Source organism: Drosophila simulans, chromosome 2L (assembly GCF_016746395.2).
Source record: "Drosophila simulans strain w501 chromosome 2L, Prin_Dsim_3.1, whole genome shotgun sequence".
Lineage (NCBI taxonomy): Eukaryota > Metazoa > Arthropoda > Insecta > Diptera > Drosophilidae > Drosophila > Drosophila simulans.
The window spans coordinates 673,371-690,049 of NC_052520.2; the positions used below are offsets into that span (position 1 = coordinate 673,371).

The window sequence follows — 16,679 nt, forward strand, 5'->3', positions numbered from 1 at the left end:
ATTTTATACAAATCCAACTGGAAAAGTAACAAAATGCCAATTAATTGCCAAATAGAATGTTTATCTATAAAATCGAGACAACAACAACGGCTGCGTAAAGGAGTAACAGCGACAACAACAAAAGTGTTAACTATTAGTAAAAGTTAAGCATTTGTGACCGTAACACATTTGCCAATTGCATTTGTTGCTGCGGTGCTGTTGATTATTTGAGGAGGAAAAGACTAAGTAACTAAGTAAGCTACACTCGACAAAAGAAATAGATTTACATAATATACTGATAGGTAATGTTAAGTAATAAAGAGAATTTTCGCATTGTAAAGTTGCAAGATTGCAATTAAAATAGTTTCCAATAAGTAATAGTATTTATTTCGTGATTTTAAGCCGAATTTTCTAGCAGTGGCTAGAGCAAAACATTTCACTGGTTTTAAGCACAATGTTGCTGGTGCTTTCAATGGTCGCTGGCGGTGGTTGCCACTGGCTGGTTGCAAGTTGCAAGTTGCTAGTTGGGTCAGGCAGACGCTGGCAATGGTGACGATCTAAACGAGCAGCGTGCATCGCCAGGCGGCATCTTAGATGGTCTCACACAGATACTCAAGCACCAACACAGTCGCGGGGCAGGGCACACAAGTGCAAATTACTGGCTCTCATACATATGCAAAACATTATCCGGAGAAAAGTCGTGTCGCCGATGTCGATGTTGCCTACACTCTGAAAAATGCACTCCTCAATTGCAAATTATATTGTATTTATAGTGCGCCATTAATTATTAATTATATTCTGCATGAGATGGCACTATAAAACTGACTTTCAAAGTGCAGTTCCTAATCAAAATTTTCTACAGTGCATCGCTTCTGCAGTTTCCGTTGTTGTTCTTTTGTTTTGTGGCTCAAGAGAGAGGGCTAGAGGGGGAGGAGAGAGAGAGTGGCGCGATTTAACTGCAACTTAAATTTTAAATGCCACTTTAATAGCATCATTTGCACGCGGCCAGCTTGTTAACCCGATCGGCAGATCTTCAGTAGACGGACTTATCACGGGTGGGGATGGGGTGCCATCTGCAGCTCGTGATCGAAAGTCAGCAAGTAGCGAAAAAGGCATTACTTTTTACGAACGAAACATTTGAATAATAAACGAGCGGCTTTATTTGCACTCATTATTAATACTTCAACGCACAGTTCGATATGAAATCCATACTAAATCATTTAGATTGTACCATCGAATTCTAAGGGCAGTCGTCTCCTTACGCAGCTTGGCAAATGAAAAAGTTTCTGTCACTGCACTGGTATGTGTAATAGTCTCCGGCGTATAAATAAGCACAGTTTGCAGCGGAACTCTTTTTGGGCTCTCCGTGTCGCCACTTGAGATACTGCACTTCTTTCCCGGAGGCCAGGGATATGTATTGGTCCTCATCGACCAGATTGCTAATGTCCAGCCAAAACCATCGGGCTTCAAGCTGCTTGCGGATGATGTACAGCTCATCCTCGTCCTGGGGCGTCGCCAGGTGACCGCCCATCCTACGGCATTTGTCAGCGGCATCGAACCAATTCTGCCTGACATGCCGCTCGATGTAGAAGTACCTCGAGCCCAACTTCTGGAATTCCGGATGGGGTTTCCCAGTTGACACGACCTTTTTGTTTTCGAGCGAGCAGTGCAGGGAATTTACTGCCTTCTGCAGGGCTGCGTCCAGATATTCCAATTTGCCATGTAGATCAAAATCATTCAGCAAAGCCTTCGATTGGTTTGGAATCACTGATTTCATAGGCTGCAGTTTATTTTCTGTGTGCCCCACCAGACCTTCGATTTTGCCGAGCAGTTCCTTATGTGGGTTTTTCACAATAGACTTCAGCAGTGGATCAAAATCGACCAGGCTGAATTCTCCACGTTGTTCAAGTCGTTCGCTCAGGGAAGCTTTGGGGCAGCTACTTTCCTGGGCAGCCTGCGGATCTAACAGGACAATTAGATACAAGATGTAAGCTTCGTATTTGAACATATTGAGTGAAAATTCACCATCGAATGCGAATGCTTCAAACTTAGTGATTCTACCAGATATTTTAAGAAGCGTGGCATTAAACCGTAACGATCGCTATTAAAGGCTTAGATAAATATATATAATGCAATTAACCTGGATTTTATGGTCATATTCCATAACATACTTAAGTCTTTCATGTAATAAATACATCAGTAGCGAAAAAGAATGCAGGCAAGAGCGATGCAGAGTTGCTTCTGACCAATTCACCTACAATCGATCAAAAGATCGTCGGGAAAGCGGCGGATAAACCGCTCATCGTACGGTATTGGAGCATGTGGCATCGTTCTGAGAACCGACTGCCATTCCGCTCCCTCATCTTTTTTTTCCTAGCTCCGCTGAGCAGCTGCAGAAGCAACAAAAACATTAGAATTGCTAAAAGATACTCAAAATCACCAGCGGACAACAAGCTGAAATGTTAAAACGATCACGTTTTCCTGCAGCAGCAACAACTTCAGTGTGGAAATCCTTGCGCTGGAGAAAAGCTAGGAAAAATCTCAGCTGCCGTTGACATTCCAGGCCTCCCCCTTCAATCCTCAGCACCACTCCCCCCGCCCCCTGTTGTTTTGTTTTTTTAGCAAAGGAGCCTCGCGCATGCTAATTTCCTTGGCTGGGAAGGCCCAACGGTTTTTTTTCGACTTATAGACGGGGCCCTCGGTGGCTAACTGTAAAAGGCAACGCAAGTCAAGTGAGCGATGGAGCATGAAAGTCCGAACAGAATGTGTGTGGTTTTGATACCCTATAGAATAACAAGGGGTACTCATACTTGGTATTTTATCATAATTTTTCATTCATTTTATTATTGATGTGTAAGGGAAGTCCGTTTATTTGGGTGAAGGTACCATATGATTTTAAAAGCAATTAAACTATTCCTTTTAAATTTATAAACAGTGAGTATATATATACCCCTCAGCGATCATTAAATTTCGAGCCCAGGACAATTGTCATTCGAATCAAATGATTTCGCGGCGTGTTTTTTCGCTTTATTTGTTTCATTTGCTACTATTTTCGTCTCTGTTTCGCTGAATGTCCCCAGAGTTAATGGGTGTGGGTAAAAGGGGATTCGAGGGGAGATCGCAGGGTTCCGAAATGCAAATGAATGCCGATAATTCAAACGATAAGTTTGTCTTTTGTCTTGTTTGCAGCTACCGTTTGTTGTTTTTCCTTGGGTTTTTCTTTGTTTTTTGCTTTTTGTACTTCTGTTGGACTCGGTGTTGTTGCTGCAGCTACCGCCTAGAGCCAACAACCATTAAGAAACCGAAGGAAGGACAGCGGGTCGGGCGGACAGAGCCAGGACCATGATCACGATTTTCAAGTTTCGACATTTGATTGAGTTTTTTGAACTAACGAATTTTTTCTTTATTTCTTTTTTCCTTCAGCTTGCTGGTGCTGTTAGTCTTATTCAAAGGGGCTTGATCTTGGTGTGGTGTGTGTGTCGTCGTGAGTCTGTGGGCGTCTTGTAGCTCGCATCCATATCTTGGATATTGCTCCTAAAGAGCGTTAATTTGACACACAGTAACCCAGATTAGCGATCGGCGATGACGCGAAACGAATGTCTCTATGCCAGGGGTGCTCAAAACTTATTGAAATCATATATATAAAGTATATTTAAATATAAATATATATCATGTTTTGGCAATCGGTTAGTGTTTTTTTAAATTGGAGTATAAATTTATAGTTTATATGATATTGATATAATGAAAAACCAATTGCATTTGGTTTTCTCGAAAACTTATGTTTAAAGCAGTATAAGAACTAGCACTCATACCCTTAGTTTTAATCTATAAAAACCAATAAATTAGGCCAGTTCCCAAATCGAGCTTCCAGCCCTGATTAGAACGGGATTTGAACTCCGCTTGGGCCAAAACGCGCAACGAAAGGAAACGGAACACAAATGTTAACTCCGCGTGTTGATAAAAATATGACAAGTTGGCTGTCATTAGTCACACAATTAACATATACAAATACCGTCGACGGTAAGGGACTGAGTGGGGCATCCTCCGACCCGATCTTCCAGCGGTGGTCACGTAGAGGAGAGGAGACGCGCTGACTTCAGCAAATTGTCAATTACTCATGCGATGAGCGAAAGGAGCATCGTCGTGGGCAGGGGTGTTCGGGGTATTCTCGGGGTATTCAGAGGATCCAGGTGGGGAACCGCAGAGGAGAAGGACCAGACTGTCCAGTTGCCGAACCTGAATCCCAGGCAACATCTACCGCTGCCGCTGGACCGCCTGTCGTCGCCGACTGCCTTTTAAAGCATCATTAGCAGAGATAATTAGCGCCGTGCAAACGACAGCCAAGAGATTACCTCGAAAAAGCGACTCACAGGCAGAAAAAAGTATTGGTGCATTGTTATTGCTATTCAAGTTCGTCGTTGTTCCTTAGTAATGATTTAGATTCAATCAAAAAATGGCTCTGACTAAATCACTTAAATATATTTAACTAAGATTGGAGAACCACGTTGAAGTACTGCATTTTCATTCTTTTCGCTTGGAAACATCTTAAACAAAATATTTTATTTTTGCTTAGCAAACATTACGTTGAATTAATCCCACTTAAAATAATTTGTTCTCTGTGCAAAACCAGAGATACAACCTAACCCCTTCGGCTCCTCAGCAACAATTTTTGGCTAATAAATTCAAAATGTTAAACCTTTTTCTTTCGGCGATTTTATATTTGCTTCGCTTTGGCAACTTCGTGAGAGATTTTCGTAGTAAACGAAGCAACAGGTTGCTATGAAACGGGGGGTTTATTTTGGGGGTTAAGGGGGCTGGAAGCCACTGCTTCTAGTTCCATTCAACTTCAGCCTAATGCGTAAATTTAGTGAATGGTCAATAAGTGGAGACGAAAGGGGAAAACCCCGATGTTGGTGATGTGGCCGTCGCAGTGGCACTGTGTTGCTGTGGTGCAGTTGCTGCTGCAACTGAGTGACATGTTAATTAGTCGCTTACATGACAGCAGTTTGCTGCCAAGGCATTGCCAAAATGCTAATTTCCACATTGGGCAACCGCTGAGACGCGGAAAAGCGCGGAAAATGGAAAAAGAGCCTGGTTCGCGTAGTTGTGCAATTTATAATTGAGCAATTTGCCAGCGACTGATTTATTTGTGGATCTCCAAATGGGATTAAAACGGCTTGTGTCTCTCCAATGCAATATGAATCGCTGGGAAAACAAGAGCAAATGTACTAACAACACGTCGGCTGCAAAGCAGCTGGTCTGAGGTTAATAAATCTTAAAAAATGCATAAAACTGTTAACCTACCTCACATTTTTTTGTGCAAAATCGGTTAGTGCCTCTTACCATTTTAAGGAGTGTGACGAATGTGTCGTACGATACTCTTCATACAAATAAATCGAGACTTAGTTCCTAAGTAGCATTTATTCCCTCAAGTTATAACACTGAATGTTCCAGCACGCAAACTATATTCTGCACGTCTTCATGGCCTGCGGGCTCTATGGAGTCCGTGCAAAGGATGTGTGTCCTCAAATGTCAACGGATAAGGAGGTGTGCCTTGTCGAACTAGCGCCAGTGCTCAAGTATATTTCCCACAACCATAAGAGCCACTGGAACTCTGCTAACGAAGTCCAAGTAAATGAAACCCGGAAACAACTGGCTAAGATTGAAGGTCAGGAGAAGGAAGCAAACGACAAATTAAAAGGAATTCACGACAATGTGGATAGCGAATTTAATGCTCTAAGTGCGAAGATTAAGAATGTGAAGAATATCCAACGTCACTTAGCAAGTCTGGAGTTACAATTGCAAGAAACGAAAAAAGCCTTAAATCTATCTGTGGAAGCCAAAAAAGTGGTGCCAAAAACAGAAATCCCATCCCAATTTCAGAAGATTGGCTGGAGGCATTTTTTCATCGAAAAGAAACATAAAGTGGATTGGTTTAAAGCGACAAGTTTGTGCCAAGAAATTGGTGGTCACCTGGTGACAATCCAGAACGAAGACGAACTGGATGCAATCCGTACGGAACTTAAGGACATCAATGAGGGGAGTCACGACTTCTGGCTGGACATCAACGATATTGCCAAATGGGGCGAATTCGTTTCTTTAGCCACAGGAATGAATCCACCCTTCTTCAAATGGCATAAACTTAGGCCTCAGGTGCAAATTCATCAGCGCTGTGTTCACTTACGTGGAGGAGAAATGATGGATGGAAAGTGCAGCGAACAGTTTCTTTTTATTTGCCAGCTTGCAGTAAATTAAAAGATTTAACAATGTACAAAATTAATGCAGAATTCTTAAAAGCGAGTTGATCTCTTACTGTTATAAGATGTGAAGTAAATACTTCAATTTTTCTGCATAAAATACGATCGTTCCGGTGTGTTACCTGTGTACGAGGTGTGAAAAATTAGTCGACGAGAAAAGGAAAAATTAAAAATAATTTAAGAATCAGTTCGTTATACTTACTCAACATGTTCGACTGTGCGACCTATTTCTTGTTCGTGTTTGTTTCCTACGGTTCTTACAACGTTTTTGCTGAAAACGATATTCTTCAGCATCCCATAATTTCGTCGTACGATCGACTTAAAGAACTTGGTGAAATGTGCCTTGTCGACATATTACCAATCCTTGAGAACATTGCAGAGCAGCAAAAGGAGGGGAACACTGCTAATTCCCGAATTTTCGACGAAACGCAGGGAATTCTAGACAGGATAGAAGGACACCAAGAAGTCAATGATAAGCAATTGAAAGAGTTAAAGGTTAAAATGGAAGGCCATTTCATGGACCTGCATGCGAAGATGGATCTAAAGGTCAAAAAATTATCTTTAGAAAAATCCTTACGGAAGGCACTGAATGCTCTCCAGTGTTCACTGGATACCAGAAATGTTTCGTCTAAGGTATCACTCCATCCAGGATTTGAGAAAGTGGGTTCAAGGTTCTTTTACATCGAGAGGCACGTTAAGCTGAATTGGTTTGAGGCAACGAGAAAATGTCGCGCGATGGGCGGTCACTTGGCGTCGCCACAAAACGAGGACGAACTGCACCTTATCAGTCAGAAACTTGGTACCGAGTCGTATTGGCTCGATTTATCCGATCTAACCGATCACGGCCAATACATTTCGTTGGTTTCCGGGAGCAAAGCACCATTTTTGAAATGGAACAAAGGCCAGCCAAACAGGGATAATGCGCAATGCGTTTGTGTAAAAGGCGGACTATATCAGACTTTTCAATGTGACGACCGAGTGTTGTTCATTTGCCAAGCCAACCAGAATCCAAAAAAGGAAGATGAAATAAAAAACAATCAGGAGGAGATACGAAAAATAGAAATGGAAAAGGAAAGGGAAGAGGAGAAAAAAAGAAAGGTAGAGGAAGAAGAAGAAAAAAGAAGAGAACAGGAAAGAAAAAAAGAAGAGGAAAGAAGAAAAACAGAGGAAAAAAGAAAGGAAGAGGAAAGAAGAAAAGAAGAGGAAAGAGAAAGAGAAAGAGAAAGAGAAGAGGAAAAAAGAAGAGAAGAGGAAAGGAAAAAAGAAGTGGAAAGAAAAAGAGAAGAGGAAAGAAGAAAAGAGAAAAGAAGAAGAGAAGAGGAAGAGGAAGAGGAAAGAAGAAAGGAAGAGGAAAGAAGAAAGGAAGAGGAAAAAAGAAAGGAAGAGGAAAGAAGAAGAGAAGAGAAAAGAAGAAGAGAAGAGCAGAGAAGAGAAGAGAAGAGGAAGAGGAAAGAAGAAAGGAAGAGAAAAGAAGAAGAGAAGAGCAAAGAAGAAGAGAAGAGAAGAGAAGAGGAGAGAAGAGAAGAGGAGAGGAAAGAAGAGGAAAGAAGAAAAGAGAAAAGAAGAAGAGAAGAGAAAAGAAGAAGAGAAGAGGAAAGAAGAAGAGAAGAGGAACGAAGAGAAGAGGAAAGAAGAGAAGAGGAGGAAAAAAGAAAAGAAGAGGAAAGAAGGAAAGAAGAGGAAAGAAGGAAGGAGGCAAAAAGAAAGGAAGAGGAAAGAAGAAGAGAAGAGGAAAGAAGACGAGAAGAGGAAAGAAGAAGAGATGAGGAAAGAAAAAGAGAAGAGAAAAGAAAAAGAGAAGAGGAAAGAAAAAGAGAAGAGGAAAGAAGGGAACAAGAAAGAAGAAGAGAAGAGGAAAGAAGAAGGGAAGAGGAAAGAAGAAAGGAACAAGAAAGAAGAAGAGAAGAGGAAAGAAGAAGAGAAGAAGAAAGAAGAAAGGAAGAGGAAAAAAGAAGAGCAGAGGAAAAAAGAAGAGAAGAGGAAAAAAGAAGAGAAGAGGAAAAAAGAAAGGAAGAGGAAAGAAGAGAAGAGGAACGAAGAAGAGAAGAGGAAAGAAGAAGAGAAGAGGCAAAAAGAAAAAAAGAGGAAAAAAGAAAGGAAGAGGAGAGAAAAAAAGAAGAGGAGAGAAAAAGAGAAGAGGAAAAAAGAAAGGAAGAGGAAAGGAAAAAGGAAGAGGAGAGAAAAAAAGAAGAGGAGAGAAAAAAAGAAGAGGAGAGAAAAAAAGAAGAGGAAAAAAGAAAGGAAGAGGAAAGAAAAGAAGAGGAAAAAAAAGAAGAGGAAAGAAAAAAGAAGGAGGCAAAGGAAAAGAATGTGCAGGAAAAGTGTTGGGTTACTAAAAAAGGCACAAATAAGTGCAAGACATGTTCGACAGACAAGAATGGTAAGAAAAAGTGTGAAGTATGTTGGGTACGTAAAGACGGGGAGAAAAAATGTACAAAATCAAAGAAAAAGAAAAAGCCAAGTTATGACGATAATTCTTCTTATAATTACAAAAGTTATGGAACAGAACTTAAATGGAGTTTGGGGTGGTATTATTTGTATTGGTGGTATGAATAAGGACATCCTTCAACCAGTTTATTATTATTAATATATAAACGGCCAAGGTAGAACATGACAATTTCTATCATTTCTTTATGGGGTTTCGAATAATTTTATAAGTATAAAATGTGCAATGCGAAATGTTTCACTTATAAATTAAAGAAAAATACGTAATTTCGTATACGTAATGAAAAACTCAATAAGTAATAATAATATTAATTGGTATTTCCTGTGTGGGAAGCCCTCCAACTGTACCATTTCCACCCATCTGAGCTATCCTGAGCAGCTGCACCGCCCACACAGACGGAGAAACAACTGGGTAATCAAGGAACGCAGATACATCATCCACATTGCGACGATTTTCGTCGGGACTCATCTAATGTTAATGTTAATGTCTGTTGGCGGCACCGCAATTAAAAGGCACGCTCTGTTTGTTTATGCAGTTGTCTCTTGCATTGTGGCTGCGGCAGATGAAACATTCAAATCAACGACGTCTACAACAAGGCAGCCGCACAGTATTCGTTCCTGTTTTAAACCTATAGGCCTCATCTTTGAGTCTTCTGTCTGCAGTCGCCGATCTTCGGTGCTTTCAGTCCTTCTCGAGTCGCTTCTAACAATCAGCAAACGCGCACGATTGCGAATAACTAGGCGAACCGGGAACCCGAAGCTCCGGAAGAAGGGGCGGAAGAATTCTGTGAAGACTGAGGACCGACGAAAAGAGCAGAGCGACTATCTAATGTCGGGATCTGTGTAGCGTAAGTGATGTCGATGTCGCCACCTACATCTTGAATAGAGACAAGAGACAACGACAACCAGAACTATGGCGATGCACTGGGAAGAATTATATCAAAATTATTTAGATTTTAAAAACGAATACAAATATAAATACTACGAAAATATTGATTTGTATACATAGTCTGTAAGGATGTACTAGATTTGGTTATAATGATATACCATTTATGAAGCATTGGAACTCTGTCGCTGTTACTTTGTATGTTTTGATTTATTTTCTTTAGTAACTCTGTGGAGCCAGCTTTCTTTGTCATCTGAAGTAGTTTGATGCTGTCTTTACGCACACAATAGCCCCTATAGCAGCGCAAAATCTTCTTGTTCTTCGGGGAATAGAAACTGTTCTTTTACACAGATCGCCGGCTGAAATTGAGGTTTCTCCTTGAATGTGTACTCCCTTTTTTTTGCTAAGCTTGGCGGAGGGCGTTGATTGGCATGGCAAAGTAAATTGCATTGAATGCTAATTTCTATGGCAAAATCAAAGCGCCATTTGTGGGTCAAAGGGGGGCCGACAATGGCGCTCCATTAATAACTGACAGGACAGGACAGGAACTCAAAACTGCGGCTCAAACAACGCTCAAAGCTCAAAAGTCACCGACAGGCAACGGCAACAGAAGACTGAAGACTGTAGAGTGTAGACTGGAGACAGTGGAGGAGTGGGCGCATTAGTTGGCTTTGTTTTGGGGCAAACCCTTTTCGCCTGGCTAGAGGCTACAACAATAAATAATAAAATGTTGACACGACAACGTCATAACCTTTGAACGTGAAAATACCTACAGAAGAGACTTAGTCGGCTGCGTGGGTTGAATACTTTATTTCGTCTCTTCTTCGCAAATGCATTCAATTAACTGCCTTTTCTAGCCAGCGCTGCGTTTAGACCTTCACACCGACCAAGTTCAGTTATGGCCAACTTTTTGACATCGACCGATTCGCATCTTTTCCACACAGTAGCGAAGACCAGGACGGGTTTATTTTGCGACTAAATCTAATCAGTTTGAATTAAAATACTTTAGTAGTGTATAGACTTCCTAAAATGTATATTCTAATTTTGAAAATCAGACTCGGAACTACATACCGGAGCAATCGCAAAACAATGGCTTAGATGTCGCTGCAGGTGGCAGTTTGGAGCCTTCAATTCAAGTTGGCAACATGCAAGTTGGCAGTTGCCAATTGGCAATCGGGCACACTGGTCGCCAAAGCCGAGCGGCAATTTAGCAATTAAATTTAGCAAGTGAGCATGTTGCTGGCTCATTATAGCCAGTCAAATATCGCGGTTGCTGGCTTATATTTTTGGCGTAGCCTAATCGTAAACGAAATCGAAAAGCCAACAACTAAAATGTTGCTAAGGGGACAGACCTAAATACACGGAAAGAAACCAGTATATTGAATTAAGGTCTGTAAATACTGCACATTGATGATGTGGGGAAGTACTGCTTCAATGGAAATGTATGAAATTGAAACAGGAATACGAATGTGCCTTTAAGAACGAAGCTGAATGCTCTATAAAAAGCCCAGCCCATATTTAGAGAACTTTTTTGTGTGTACCATGTAGTATGTGGCTGGATGCTAGAGGTTCTCTCCGCGGTTTTTCTCTCGGCTTTGCGGCGGCCTCACATCAAATCAAATTAAAACGGCTGCCTGTCTATTCGACTGACTTTGATTTTCATTTCGATTTGCTGACAATTTTCGGCCGTCGAGCTGGGTTTTTGTGTGTCTTAATTGGTTGGTCCGATAAGATGTGTGTTCATGTTGATGTGGCTGGCATTTGGCTGTGGTTTCACTTCTAGATGCAGATACTGGCAATTAGCTGCGAGGTGCGGGCGAAGTTTCAGCCTAATGAATAAAGCGAGTCCGAGACACGCAAAAAATGTCCGAGTGTCCGATCGCAGTTCTCGATCCCGGTTTCTCCACCATCGCACCCGTTCTATCTCTTTGCATAATTCTCTCATTAGTCAGCCGTAGCCGGGCCGTTGTTTTCGAAAGTCGAAGTTCAAGTTTTTGGGTTGCAAGCAGCAGCAGCAGCAGCCGCCACATGCAACAGGAGGCAGCAACAGCAGCAGCACAGCTCCAACGCAACACCCTCGTCGTGAGTGGACCTCGGTCTGGCCAAATACGGGCGAAATAAATCAACGGGCCGAGCACTAAACGATTCTGCCCCAGGGCAAATATGAAACATAAGCCAAATTAAGCAGCCCGCTGCCGCTCACAAATCGATCAGAGCAAGCTTTTCATTTTGCCCCTTACAGCAGGATTTGCTTCCAGCTCAGATACCTATGCAGATTTTTCGCCAGCTATTAGAACAATCTGCCATGTGTGTGGGCATGTGGAAATGTGCCAACGCTCCAAATAAAAGACGAGAAAAAAAAGTAAAATTGAAACCAAAAGTGAGCCTGGAGCCAGATCTTTAACTGGAACTGGAACTGAAACTCGCCTGCAGGCGACAAAATATTCGCCTTTTGTTATGTAAATTGTTTGTTTCTGTTACACCCAGTAATCTGTAAGGTTTTGAAAAATAATATTCTGCATTTGTGCACGAGAGGGCTTAAGTTCAGCTATCTTCAAGTACTCAATATGTTTAGTCGCACCTATAATTTTGAAGAAAACTCCTATTTGCATACCCGACTTGCTATTCACTTTGGCCTGCAATATTTTCCATACTCCATGCGAATGCAAATTTTTGGTTGCCTCAAATATTTTGGCATTTGCGCATTAATGTGGCCTGCCCCCCGAGATTCTCCTCCCAATTTCAGTGGCCCAGTCTGAGGTTGGTCGTCCAACCGGTTGCCGATCGCCTCATAATTCTGAATGCAGTTTGTCGTGGGGCCTGAGAGTTGTAGGTTATTGGTTATGCGGTTACTCGGTTGCTGTTTTGCCTAATACGTGACTATCATGTCATAATAGCGAGTTATTAGAATTTAATGCGGTCACAAAGCGATGTGAACCTAGGCTGAGAGTTAAGGAGCTAAACAGCTCCAGTCTGTTCCATTTTAAACTGGGTCGACGGCGTACCGATTTTCCAGACATTAATGCAATTCTGAGTTTGCCGGGATGATTGCGTAAAGGTGCGAAAACATCCATTTGCGCTTTGGGGTAATCGAGATTCCCTCTAATTTGAGCGATTGTCGCTTTTAAAGTCCCTTTGTCTTAACCGTCCGTTGGCCAATGGGCGTTTTTTGGCTTTCGCCAACTATCAGCCTCCAGTTGATTGGCAAAGACGGTTCCAATAATCTCCCATGGCAGCCATGGATATTTCCTCTTTGATCTCCGCCTGCGATTAGCTCTAACCATGGTGATCATTCGCCAGGCGATTGAACCCACCAAGTTGAAAGATTAGCTGCAGGGGCAGATCGATCGGTTTAAAAGTATATCCAAGTTGGAATCTTGCAAAGGGTATTTAGGTCTTTCTAGGAATTTAATTACTGTTAATTTAATTAGAACTTATTCTTCTTTTAGATTATTTATGGAAAATAAAACAGAGCTAGTGTTAATGTACGCATTTTGTAATTTATAAGAGCATTGGAGGTTCGGTTCGTCATTTCTTGCTTATTTTCCAAACTTGGCTCCATTTTTCTCCCGGTTTTTGGATATTTTTTATGTCTTGATTAAGTATACGCCGCGTGCATATTGATTTAGTTTTACTAGGATCGAAGTTTTCACGCCTTTCGCAGAAATTGGGCGAACAGCAGCTAGTGGCGATGCCATTATAGCCACTACTTCGGGAACACCTGCACGATTTCCCATCTGTGATACGGCTGCATTCAGTTCGAATGACTGGAGTTGAGCCTCTGACACTTACATGTTCACACTTGCCGAATTGTTTGTTCTGTCCATGGGCAGACAACGAGACTGCTGTGTTTTTTGGGAGTTTCGCAATTCTTTATTTCGTGGCTTGGTATTTTTGACAACTCCGAAGAGTTGTCTGTCCTTATAAGGGAAGGCCCCGAGATGCAAGAGGGGCCAGTGATTGGGGGCGTCTCCCCGGGCTCATTTATTTAAAACGGGGTCGGCGCAGGATGAGAGGCGTTATGTTTCATGTAGGTATTGATTTCCATTTGATTTGTCGCTGCCTCCCCCTTTTCAATCGCCGCTCTCCAAGCCAAAGCCCTCCGACAATATTTCACAACATTTCACCTCATTAATCAAACAAACTGCAAGGGTCCGAGTTTAACTGCAAGCTGAAACTCCGTTTTCCAGACTCCAAGTCCGAGTTCGAGACTTTCGGCATATTTTCGGCAAGTGTCAGCGGTTTACAGTTAGCATCGAAATCGGCATCGGGATCGGTATCGCTGACTTTTTAATTGATTAAAATGAGAAATCGTTACGATTTGTGTGCGGCGATTGTGCGGCAAGGATCTGATTTCAAGGAGCAGTTGGAGCGGGAGGATGAGCTCGCCATTGTGCGCGGATTGGTAATGACAAGTGGATGATGATCGGCAGTGAAGCTGCACAGAAGAAAATTTTCGATATTTGCAACCTGTAAATATCAAAACTATCTCATTAAATAAATATACACCTTTTTCAGGAGATTACGCATTTTCTTTGAGTGCTTTGGGCTTTCTTTGGGGACACAGGAAATGAAATTCGATACTTTTGTGCATTTGTGTTATTGTTGGTTCTGCGAACTTCAAGGCAAGAAAGACTCGCAATAATAAGCAATAAAAATTCTCTGGATTGGATGGATTTTGTTTATGTGTCGAAGATTTACGAGCAGCGGCGGCTTATCCACTTTGATGGGCCTGTTCTCAGGCCCCCCTGCCCCCCAAATCAGTCGTCCTACATAGCCTAATTGTGCCTTTTATGCAACTGTTTCGCATATTTGCTTTCTATTGAAAGAGTAGAGTCCCCGTCTGTGGAGTCGACCTCTGGCCTCAAAATGCGAGCCGCCGATCGCTGACAATTTTCGTACATTTCTCGCTAAATTAACTGAATTTCTGACCCCGCAAGGGAGAGCTCCCAAAAAAAGATGCCCAGATATATGAGAGAAGTGCAGAGAGAGAGGCTCCAACGACAAAGGCGAATCGTTAAGAGTCCAAGGATCGCATAACTCGCGCCCCTCGCCTCCAAAAAGTTTCACAATCTCCCTGCGCTGCAGTTTCAACTGTGAATTTCGGAAAAAAGCCCAACCAGAATCCCCAATTCGAACCCGAGCCAAATGTTGCCCATTTCAACTGCTGCAGCTGCTCTTTGGTAGGGGAAGGAAAATATGCGCAAACTGCTTGATGTCCACTTAAAAGTGTCAACGTAAAATTCTTGCCTGCCCAGTCAAAAAAACAAGAGAGAACGCGATGGTAGAGTGCCTCGGCTATCAGATACCGCTTACGCAGTAAAATAAAATCAAAACATATATTCAAGGTTGGTTCTACAAAATTGGAGAGGAACTAAATACAATTACAAAAATTAGTGATCATGATTCAGAATATATATACTTCTTAATGAATCTCATATACCCTTTTACACTATCGGCTAACAGGTATTAATATAAAAAACACAGCCAGCAAACTCAGCAAGTGTTGGCCGTACTTACGGATATGGAGGGCAAGGAATGCTCTAAGGTACTTGTTTCTGATGCCGACTACTGTGGCTCTTTCTAAGAGGCATATTATTACGGAAGAAAAGAATTAACACATTTAAATAAGCCCAGCTGGATTATAACGATTATTCTTTTAATATTGATTTAATATAAGTTCGAGTAAATGAATCATGTTCAGTTTCTTCCACATAAAGTGAGATTTGCACTGCTGCAGGGAATTTTTAGTTCGTTTGCACACAACACCATTCTTGGGGCTTTTGTTATTTGTGCTCCCGGTGGTGATTCCCCTTCTTTCTATATATATATTTGTATATAGATATATGTACATGTATATATATTGTTTTTTGGCAGTTGAATTGCGCCTTTCGCCAAACCAATTCTGCTCATTTATCTTGAACTCTTCCTCGTTCATTTGGAGCCTCTGTTTCTGTTTCTGTTTCGGTTACCGATTCTCCACTGCATTTCTGTTTGTGGCTTCTCTCGGCCAAAAGTTGCAGCATTTGGGGAATTTGGGTTGCTCCTTCTTAAACAGATATATGTATGCCTGTGTCTGCCTGAATCCATGTGAGCTTGTGTTTTGGGGCATTTCTGTTGTGGATTCATTTTTTCTTTTCGTTTGGGCTGCTTTTCGTTTTTGGTGGGCAACAAAAATATCACACGAGTATAATTAAGTTTGACACAATAAATTGCTCATCGCGGGACAAGAAGCTGCGGCCAATCCCCTCTACTGACTGGCTGTTGTTGTTATCGCTGACCTTTAAAGCCGCCAGCGCGCTGATTTATAAATTGATTCTGCTTAAGTTTGTGGCACAGCGGGTAGCGCTCCTTGGGCTACTTGTTCGCCTCCTCCTTCGTGCCCGCATGAGCCGCAAGCAGCGGCAACAGTTGCTGCAACACACCAGCAACACCAGGCGCATTCGCTGCAACAGTTGTCCAAACTGACCAATCTGCGCTGCCTCTTCTGAGTTTGGCACATTAACACATTTGATGGTGAGTCCGGCTCGATTGCAATGCCTAAGCGACTCTTTAATGAGTCCACTCCATGGAGATCATGCCCAAAAGTCCTGGAGATCAGCAGCTCCTGCACCGAGAGAAAAGTACAAACAATGTGTATATTTTAAAATAGAAATACTTTACAATTTGTATTTTAGATTGAATTAGCCAAAACGCCTAGCTTTTTATCTTATGGATTGGCCAAAATATCTTTCCTTGGTGATAATATCGCAAAATCGTTTGAATCGCGAATTACTACTGACACTGACGACTGCACGAATATTTCAATTAACTGACAATCGCTTGGCCGAAATTGAAGCCCACTGAGCACACCCCCTTCGTTGGACCCCCTGAGAAATCGGGAAATCGGTGGCAGCTTGAGGAACTGTCTTCGAATGTCAGCAATGCTTTAGGAGAGACAACGAACGAGGCAGACGACATCCGCTGGCGAGCGAAATGCGATAAAATGCAAATCTCTCTTGAAGCTAAAAGGACACCAGCCAGCAATTGAAATCTAAAAACAAAAACAAAAACCGAGGATGGTTACCGAAATTCCAAGCCAAAAATCCAAAGGCAAGCGACAAAACAATGGC

At 42.0% G+C, this 16,679-nt stretch overlaps 3 protein-coding genes across 3 annotated transcripts; 2 read left to right on the forward strand and 1 right to left on the reverse strand.

Annotated features, from left to right (window-relative positions):
* Positions 1 to 1,115: 1,115 nt before the first annotated feature.
* LOC6730483 (collectin-10) lies at positions 1,116 to 2,015 on the reverse strand. Its single transcript, XM_002077628.3, has one exon. The coding sequence runs from the start codon at positions 1,985 to 1,987 to the stop codon at positions 1,238 to 1,240; it is 750 nt and encodes a 249-aa protein (XP_002077664.2). The 5' UTR covers positions 1,988 to 2,015; the 3' UTR covers positions 1,116 to 1,237.
* Positions 2,016 to 5,367: 3,352 nt separating this feature from the next.
* LOC6730485 (accessory gland protein Acp29AB) lies at positions 5,368 to 6,279 on the forward strand. Its single transcript, XM_002077630.4, has one exon. The coding sequence runs from the start codon at positions 5,425 to 5,427 to the stop codon at positions 6,232 to 6,234; it is 810 nt and encodes a 269-aa protein (XP_002077666.1). The 5' UTR covers positions 5,368 to 5,424; the 3' UTR covers positions 6,235 to 6,279.
* A 139-nt stretch (positions 6,280 to 6,418) lies between these two features.
* Positions 6,419 to 8,974, forward strand: LOC123327328 (trichohyalin). Its single transcript, XM_044923525.1, has one exon. The coding sequence runs from the start codon at positions 6,444 to 6,446 to the stop codon at positions 8,790 to 8,792; it is 2,349 nt and encodes a 782-aa protein (XP_044779460.1). The 5' UTR covers positions 6,419 to 6,443; the 3' UTR covers positions 8,793 to 8,974.
* The last annotated feature ends 7,705 nt before the right edge of the window (positions 8,975 to 16,679 follow it).